At 39.4% G+C, this 9,835-nt stretch overlaps 1 protein-coding gene across 1 annotated transcript in view; it reads left to right on the top strand.

The window, feature by feature from the left end:
• CUNH8orf48 (chromosome unknown C8orf48 homolog) overlaps nucleotides 1-9,835 on the top strand; it is a 17,315-nt gene continuing 7,480 nt past the window's right edge. Inside the window, 4 exon segments of the mRNA XM_019470521.1 lie at nucleotides 1-72; nucleotides 2,408-2,587; nucleotides 2,589-2,631; nucleotides 4,880-5,002. Coding sequence (XP_019326066.1) covers nucleotides 55-72; nucleotides 2,408-2,587; nucleotides 2,589-2,631; nucleotides 4,880-5,002 — 364 coding nt within the window. The 5' untranslated portion in view covers nucleotides 1-54.

Raw genomic sequence — 9,835 nt, 5'->3', positions numbered from 1 at the left:
CGGGGCGCCTTTCCGTGCTGAAGCGGGGTCGGTGTGTCAGGCTGCCGGTTCTCGATGTGCTGGTGGGCCTGGGTAAGGAGCCCCGTCTCTGGCGGCGGTGTGAGGGGAGGAGGGCGCCTTCTGAGAGCCCGTGTTTGCCCGGAGGGGAAGGTGCTGGGTGTCAGCGGGGCTTCGGGGGGAGCAGGGAGCCGGAGGAGGCCAGGCACGGATCTGGGTCCCTTCCGTGTGGCAAGTTACCTGCCTTGCGAGGGAAACTCGCGGTCGCAGCTGAGCAGGTTAATGTGCTGGGGGGGGCTCGTCCCTGGGATCAAGCTTCTGAGGCTGCAGGAGGGCCTGATGCGGGTGCTAGCAGTGCGGTGAAAGATAGCCTGAGCATCTGGTTCATGTAAGGGTTTTCTAAAAGGGAATTTGTCAGTTAAAGTGTATGTTTAGTTTTGAAAAATTCATGTTTTCAGCCTGGAAATGCAGGATGGTGAAGTTAAAAAACCCCCAACAAATCATAAACAAAAGAACACCTCACCTCTGCTGCCTTTGGGTTTTACCTAAAAGCGCATGGAGAACAGTTTCTTAATTGGCTCTTGGTGGAAATGTAGGCTTTTCATGAGTGTGGTGTGTTGCAGTCACTTTTTTGCTTACTGAGAGGACGGAGCTGCTTTCCCTCAGGTTTTCTTCTAATGTGCTTCCCGTTTTCAGTGACGTTATATCACAGCAACCTCTTGGTGGCGAGTGAAGGTTTTGTCACCATGTCTGTAAGACAAAGTGATTCTTAGAAAAGCAATTCAAACAGTTCTGTGGCTTCTCTTTTTCAGAACCCTTACTGGAGCACTAAGCTTGCTTTCTGCCAGTCTGTTAAGGTAGATGTTACCTCAGCTCTGTGAGGAATAAAAGCTGTATGATAGCAGATGCAACTTTAAAGATGCCTGTAAACGTGTTTTATTTGCTATTTATAAGCATGCTTACAGCTTCTAGGTTATTTATCTGATGTTGTAACAAATACCTACTTTTCACTGTGAAAATTAGCTAATATCAGTCATATCTGATATTATGAAGCATTTCTAGTTCAGCCAGTCACGTTACTTGCTGAAATTAGTCTTCTTGCTCCTTAACTTGTGCAGCTGTAACTTCTTAGATCAGCTGTGGGCTGGAGAGCTAATTGACTCTCTGTTTGCATTTCCTATTGTTTTTCTCCAGTAGACCTGATCTTAATAACCAATCTCCAACCTGAATCAGTGGCGGTGTAATGAACAAAAGAACTACTTAGTGTTTATTAATATTTAAAGTTTAGATCAGAACAATTCTTTAATCTTTGGGACCGTGTTAAAACAAAAAGAAAACCTTTGGACTTAGAACTTTGGCACTGCAGATTAGTTTTGTAAGTGTAGCCTTGGGAAGGAAGTCCTGAATTTGTTTTAGGGGCACAGGGTCTTTACACAGTGCACAGAAAGACTTTGGCAGTAATGTGGCGTGTAAAACAGGCAGCACAGCATATTCAGTAGGGAAATGGCCAAAGTCAGCACCTTTAAAACAAAGTTGCCTAAACCCCAGTGACAAAACACCAAGTACGGTGGCATACCTGAATTTCAGGCATGACAGAAAGTGCCTTTGTCTACCTACAGTTACCATGTTGGGGTTCCCATCCTTCTGATGAAGGAACCATGACTGCTGCAAGCATCTTTCCAGAGGGACGTTGCCCATACATGTACTCTCCTTTCTTTATGAGAGTAGGGAAGAAATTGGAGCAAAATTATTCAGAGCAAAGTTATTTAGGTCCTTAAATTCAAAGGAAGAAGGGGTATTGCATCATTCTAATAAAAAAGAATAAAATAAGTAAGAACAAAGCTTTAAAATAAATCCGTAACATGATAGGTAACTATCTGAGGTCTGTTTTGTTGCTGGAGCTTGAATCTGGAGAACTTTATTTCTCTTTTTCACATTGGGAGCACAACTCCTCATTTGAGAACATCAGCTGGCTGATGCTTGTTATGTTCTCTTTTTAATTTTCTAGACAAAATCTAAGCAGAACAAGGAGGTTTTGCATTTCTGAGTGGTGAGAGGCTTAATAATCCGAAGGCAAAAAAAATACTATTTTTTAATTTTTTTTTTTTGTTTTCATGAACGATTTTATCCAAGTGTTACTGTAATTCACTACAAATTGGAAAGGAATGCTGTGTGTGCTTACCCAGCGGATCTTAATGATGCAGTGCTTTGATCAATGGTAGTGCTTTGAAGGGTGTTGCCTTGATCCAGTGCACTGATGAAGTAAGTTATTTCATCCACCCATTGTGGTAGCTAAATTGGGCGTGAGCTGAGCTGCAGTGTTCCTCCATATGTCCCCCATTGCTATAAGTAATCCAGTCATTCCTCCTGTATAATTGAACCTGTTACATGCTTTTGTTTTTATTTGCAGTGCTGCACCACGGCGACTACCTCGGCAGATAGCTCTGGTAACTATGAAAAGTGGCGGAAGGAATTGAGCCAGAGTTACAGTAGCTCTGGTTTGGACTATTCAGAAGACACCTTTGAGCCCTTCAGTGAGGAAGAAGCAGCCTGCTGGTGGTGAGAGAGTGAGTGGTCTGCTGTGTCAGATAACGTTGGAAAGCATGTCACAGTTGGCAGGCCAAAATCATGCAGGTATGCAGAGCTTACCATACTTGAGACCTGTCTTTCACAGCTTTAAATCAATGCAGTGGAGGCTTGAATCAGCAAAAATAAAAATGTAGAAATTGTGTACAGTGTTCTTGCTGTGCCAAGCAACAGAACATCTGTATGCTGACTAGATCTGTGTTTTGCGCTCTCGGGATTTGCTGACAGCTACATGCAGAAGTGTTATGATTTGGCCATGGAAACCCTTCTTTGTGATGCTGAAATTCTGTTGGCATGTTAAAAAAAAAAATTCTGCAAGATATCTTGTTTGAAAAGTAGCTGGGCCGTAAAATAATCTTTCCAAGGGCACAGGGAAAGTTCCAGGACTTGAAATACTTAAGAGGGCTAGATAGTACCTTAAAGCTGCATCAGATGAGTGATAAAGAGGCAGGTGGCAGGACATAAGCTAACTGCCTTAATGTCTTGTTAGGTTTTCTTCTGTCTCTGTGGGGTTCTCTGTCATGCTTCTACATTCTTCTTTTCTCCAAGTTTGGTCTGGTAAGTATTGTGAGTACTTGAAGAGATGAATATTTTTTAAAATCCCTTTTTAGTCTGGGAGCTTGTCAGCATGTAGAAACATTATCGCTTTAAAGATTAGCTACAACGCTTTTAATATATTTTTAAAAGTAGTGTAGACTTAAGATATATTTTAATGTCTATTAGCTGTTACTCTTGTAATCTGATTCTACTCAGTTTAACTTGATCAGCTGGCATATACCAGTATATAATTAACCTTGTCTATACTTTAACATTGGCAAGCTGTTCCTTTTCCTACTACAGACAGTCCGGTAGAGATGATCCCCCTGTCCCTCATCTATCTAACATTTTACTGTGGGTTGGGGTTTTTTTTCACTCTGCAGTAATAACCAGCACCATTATTGTTAGGAATCCTTTTTAAATATGGTTTAGGCGTGAAATCCCAACAACGCAGGGCAAAATTTGTTGTCAGGTGTATGTACATGAATGTAAACCCTGTTTGTCCTAGCACAGAGTATAGCATTCAATATCAGTGCTTCAAAACTCTGAATAAAGAGATGATCATTGCTTTGGTGCCTTATTCATGCTACATTTATATAATTGAACAGCGCCTAATAGATTTAACAGTTTTGCTTAAAATTTTTGGTTTTTACAGATGATAGGTTTTAATAAACCTTTTTTTTTTTTCCTGGAGATACAACAAGTTTTTTTAAATTATTCCATGTCTAACCTTTGAAATCCTTATTTCTGGCATCAAGGAGTACATGCTGGGGGAATCCTTGCTCTGTGCGTAGAGGTTTTTTTAATAAGTGTTACCACTTTTTATCTTTACAAGGTTAATGTTTCATAAAATTATGGAGTCTTCTGAATACTACCAGTTAAATGAGAAACGAGGGAATAATTCATAGAAAAATATTTTGGGAAATTGATTGCTTTCTGCGGTATATATCTTACCGAGAACAGCATATATAAATAATAAAAACTATAGAAAACCTGTCGTGCTGGTGTCCCCGTAGGGACACGTTATTTCCTTGCATAAGCCCACTGAATTTGCTATTAGTACCCTGAAGACAGTAGAGAAGTCGGGTGCTTCCTGAGTGTGCTCAGTGTTTTGAACTGGGACCACACCGTATGCACCTTGCTGTCAGTGACAGTGACTTTTCAGACCTCTGAAGTCTTTTGTCTTTTCCCAGCTATTTGCTTTCACATCTTTGCCGTTTCCTCAGTTTCTGCAGAACTGGAGTTGTGCTGGAACAAGCTGGAGAACAGGGAGCCAATACGGATTTTTTTATTTCTCCTGCCCCACGTTATTTTTCACTTGGATCAATGCCTTGAGACAGTTCACCTAAGCTCCTAAGAGTACTTGTACTGCCACAAATGAAGAGCCTATTCAAGGCTGAAAATAAGCGATGGGGCTGAAAGAGGGAGAAGGTAGATTGTTAAGTTAGCATTACAGATAAAATTGAATGTGTCAACAAGCTCTAAGCAGTAGTCTCTGTTTTTCTCAGTGTATCCTACATTGTCTTGCAGTGGGGTGATTAGAAATGAGCAATATGAGATCCTTTGTGGGACAGAAGTTTGCTCAGCGTTTCACCCTGAAATCACTGATATCATCTGTATAGTCCTATGGCTTGGGGTTTCTTTTCCCTCAACAGGGAGAACTCGCATTCGAGTGGAGGATTATTTGCCTCCCACTTGCTTTTTCTGCAGTCCTGCTTTCTTTACAATGTATGTTCAAAGCTACCTTTTTTCATTGTAGATGAGCAGTCTGAAGTAGCGGATTCTGCAGCTATAGAAAGAGATGTCATGGGAAAATGGGTTGATCTAAATAATAAAGCAACTGGCATTAAGCAAGACAAACATGTCGTCAAAACTCCTGCTGGTGAGTTCAGTAACTTCAGTAGAGGTTATAATTCTTGTTTCTTTTGAAAGGGGATGTAAACTTTTAACTAGTCTTAAATTTTATATACAAGCTATAAAAATTAAGCCAGGTAATTAGTCTGGCTTAATTAGCCACGTAATTAAGTACGAAGTTTCTCTTTTGTGCTTTCTCAGAAAGCAGTTTGTCTCCCATAACACACATGGCTTTGATGCTTCTGACGTAGTGACATTATCCTAGTGATGCATTACCACAAGATCTGGATAAATACATTAGAAAATGTATCCACATTTTACATTTAACTGTAATCCTCAAAATTTTACTGGACTGTTTAGTTTTTCTTTTTTTTTTTTCTCTCCAGCTGTACAGGTACTAGGAGTGTGGGTTTTTTCCTTCCAAAGTAAATGTGACTTCAGAATTTATTGTGTGAAATGTTTTTCCCCTTGTTAATCAGTTGTGTTAATTACTGCATTACTTGTTTGCCATGTTTTAGTTCCTTTCCCAAGCTGAGGGCGGCAGCAGGGCACCAATTTTGACGAGAACAATGGAGCAGCTTTGACCAACACAATGATTTAGTGTATGGAGGAGGAGAGGGGAAGGGAGGAAGGAAGGATGCTGTTTGCATGTACTGGTTATGCAAGCAACTGTGAGAGCAGATGGTGGGATGCAAGTTCTGCTTAAGTCTTTCTGAAAAGTGGGTCAGAGATACTATTTTTAATTAAAAAAAGAGCAAGAAAGCTGTAGTTGAGCAAAAAATAATTGAAGCAGAAAGGGAATCTTCCTCAGTCTATACGTACATGAGAAGTGAACAAACTCAGAAGTTTTGTAGGTCACCTGTAAGACTGATTAACCAGGGAGATCTTCCTGCCTAGGTACTTCATGGCATTGCATTTGTGTACAAGCATCCTCAAACCATCCATATATCATAGGAAAACATGACCTAAGATCATTTTTAGGCTATTCTTAATTGTATAGCTCATTCACAACAGTGGTGAGTCAATGTTACGAGTTCCTGACTCATCTTCAGCATTTATCTTTCTATTACTGGTTTTCCAAGACTGCTCTGTAGTCAAGTGAGAAGACAGTTAATGTAGATCATCTCATCTATAGTAGAGAGGCTTCTGGCGAGCTCCTCTGAGATAGCATTCCTAAAATACATCAGAATCTTGTGACCATTTGATTCATAGAGAAATTGAAAAGGACCTGATGAGTTCAGATTCATTGAATGAATGATAAACAACAGTGTAAGGTTGAGGAAGTTTTCCATCTCTACAGAGCTTTCCCTTGAAAGTTACGCTTGGGAAGATTTTATCCTCTTAATCAATCTCCAATTTTTGTAGTTCTGCAGAAGCTAACATTTTGCATTTGGTTTATGGACTTTGATGGGCAAGGAGAGTAAGAGTGGTCACTCAGTCTTGAGTAGCAAGTTCTGTTTCATTAGCTTGCGCTGATGTATGAGGTGATGCAGTCTTCTGTCTGCCTGTCCTATCGTTTGTCATCTTAGCAGCTAAGCACTTCTCAGGCATGTTGTTACAGTGCTTCCATCCACTGTCAATATGAAGAGCACAAAATAAGGTTCATGCTTATGCTTCTTTCATGCAAACACAGTGCACTGTCATGTGATTGACAAGTTATCCCCAAATTCATCAGCATCAGTCATACTTAGCTGGGTACTATGTTTTTTATTGCAGAATGTTAACATACAAACAAAACAAGCACAGCGACTTTTGTATACCGACATCTATAAATGCCTGCTTCTCTTTGACTTAATAATTCAGTACTCGGTATTCCCCAAGCCTCTTATTATTTTATCAACTTGGAGATTTTTTTTTTTTAAATACAATAGAAGATGAGCTCAACTAGAACTAGATTGGTGCACAGTTAGTCCCCTCAGTAGATTCAGCAAAATGAATGATGTATGCACTAAGCATGCATGATACTTTTGAATTTGTCTTCAGATAATAAAACAAAAATTCTTTTTATTATCTTACTACTGGTAGGGTTAAATGTGGGGGGAAAAAAATCCTGGTTTGCATATGGGAATGCCCTGGAATGTGATTCTTATTTTTCATCATTTTCTTTGTGGGCTGAAAGAAGAAAAACCTAGATGCTGGCTTCAAGGGAAGTGAGAATTTTTTGTCATAGCTGTCTCTCTGTCTTCCTCTTCTCTGGCCCTCTACCCCAGTGCTGTAGCAACTAGCTGTTATTAGACAAATGCATCACAAAATGACTGTAAGTCCCTAATTCCATATGGATTATTCCAAAGACCATTAGTCATCTTTAAAATTTACTACAGGAAACTGCAGTTGTTCAGCTTAGATGTATCTGAAAGTTCAAGTGGGGCTTTTTAATGCTCTGACTTGTACGGTATTCAGAAGTTTACTCTCACCTTTGCTTGTAACGTGTCTACGTTAATCTTTTTGCTCATTTCTTTTTCTGCAGTGTTAGCACTGCACGATTGCTGGCAAAAGTGAGAGAGCTTTAGTTGTTCATGTATGTTATTTAGAGGCATAGGAATGTTTGAGCAGCATCAGGCAGTTTTGTGGCTGAAATACAGTTCAGTCCATATTACCAATTTAACTGTTGTTGTTGTTATGATAGTGGTGTCAACAATGGGAAATCTAAAAGTAAAAAAGGCCAGTGTAGATACAGACGAATGAATACCTGCAGCTCGTGCTGTTAAGGTGAAAGGCGCTGGCATGTGCACATAGACGTGTGCACTGAGGAAAGTGTAAGTGTTTATTTTTCTGCATGGGATTTTTTCCAGCTTGTCCAGAGTATTTCTGAGTAGATCTAGTTTATATTCATTTTGTGAGCAAATTTTCGTATGTCCAAGCATTTAATTATTGACTTACCAAATAGTAGTTTATTGAAAGTATTTATTAAAAGTAGTAGTAGTCTATTTATAAAAATTGAGAAAACATCCTACTGCTCTGTTTGGGGAAGGGAGCAGGTATCCTATAGTCTATACCAGCTCTCTTTACTATTCCTGAGCTTTTCAGCAACAAAGCTTACTGCTTGATAACATGCACGGGTTGTGGGATTCCTGCAGACCTAGTTAGGCCCTGAGATTCCGGACTTCTCTTGTGATTCTGTCATAAAATAGTATTAATGTAGGCAATGGGGGGGACATTCCAACCAGCGACTTCTAAATGGAAACCTGCTTGTAAAGAAAGTTCATAGAGAATGAGTTTCTTCTGAAAGACATGGATTCTGCAAGGTACTTACTATTGTCTCATCTCACTAATGTTGGTGGAAACTGAGGGTATCCGTCACCATGCTGGAGGAACTTTACTTGCTTTAAATTCGTGTTTGTAATAAATAGCCTGATATTTCAGACTGTTTATATCAGTTCTGTGTTATCTGCACAAATCTTTCAAACCCTATGTTTGCCGATCGGGCTGTCAGCATGTTAATCTGAACTGCTGCACTCAACTGTACAAATGCAATTTAGATAATTATGATAATTATGAAAATGTTATCTTGAGATGCAGTTAAAATCTTTCTGAATAGTAGTTATCAGTTACTGCCTTTAACCGTTTTACGTTTTTTCTTCTTTATTAGAGTATTAGTAGAGCATAACAACAACAAAATGCCTGCTATTTTCCTATTAAATCAAAGTTAGACATCAAAGGAAACCTAATCCAGATTTTCTTTATTTTTCTCCCTTCACTCATACAGATTTAAAATGTCATACTTAAAGATGTAGTTGCATACAGAAAACAAAATCTATGTAGGTCACTTTAGTTATAAACCACACAGCAGGGTTTAGAACGTAGACATGGAGATTAGCTTATCTCCGTTGGTACGCACTGAGTGCTTCTGTAATCAGAGTAGCTTCTTGGTCCAGTTTGTTGTGCTTTACTTCCTAAATACTCTGTGCTTTGTGACCTCACTGCTGTGTGATACATGGCTCTGACGTGATGTCTGTTCTGGTGTCTGGTTTTGCTCTTCTTGTCACCTGTTCCTGCCTTATTCCTCTCCAACGAAGAGGATGTGGGAATGCAGGATTCGGGGCAACCAAGCGTCAGCAAAATGCACTTCTGGAACAGCAGTTGGCACTGGCAGGGATTCTCTGTAGAGAGACATGCAGTGACATTTAAGTCTGCCACCACAAATGGGGATTGAGCATTTGAGCATGTCTAGTTCAAAGATGGAAACGAGGGAATATGTGAAAGACACAAGAAATAAGTAAAACCAGCCACCCCCAAAGCAAGTGCATAGATCCGTATGCATCTCTCTCCTTTCAGCTGAAGGACAGGTGAACCTCATATAACTAGAAGAAAATCTGGAAGTATAAACAATCATTGTGCAGTTAAAAGACTAACTTTGCAGAATTTAACTGTGTGCTGACTTTTCTCATAATTTTTTGTTCTTGTTTCAGTAAAATTGTAGTCCTTGATCCTTGATAACTTTTATTCTTTCTGAGCTTATTTACTGTTAAACATGAACTAATATTAAACAAGTAACTTTTTGAAATTGGTTGTGCAGTCAGGTTTAAAAATTGCTGTTCTCTTTGCTAGCGTTTCTTCTAATGTCTGTAGGTGCAAATGAGCAAATGGATGGGTTTATGGCAGCACACAATTCATGCTCTATTAGAAACCAATTCTTAATTAAAATGCGCTTCTATATGTCAGGAGAAACCTAAGTGAATTAATTAGGCTGGTATTAAATTGTCACAAAATGTTCAGCAGGCCCCATGTGTTTTACTTGTGCATTTGAGTACTCAACTTAGTATATGTAAATGCTTTTTCTAGAGGGTTTTTTTTTTTTCCCCCCCACAATAGTAACTTTTTAATCTTTTTATTCATTCTATATGTGGCTGGGCTGGGTTTT

This window comes from Aptenodytes forsteri, unplaced genomic scaffold (assembly GCF_000699145.1).
Source record: "Aptenodytes forsteri isolate BGI_AS27 unplaced genomic scaffold, ASM69914v1 Scaffold191, whole genome shotgun sequence".
In the NCBI taxonomy this organism is placed as follows: Eukaryota; Metazoa; Chordata; class Aves; order Sphenisciformes; family Spheniscidae; genus Aptenodytes; species Aptenodytes forsteri.
Note: the sequence above shows the minus strand (reverse complement) of the source record. Positions and strands in the feature narration are given on the sequence as shown.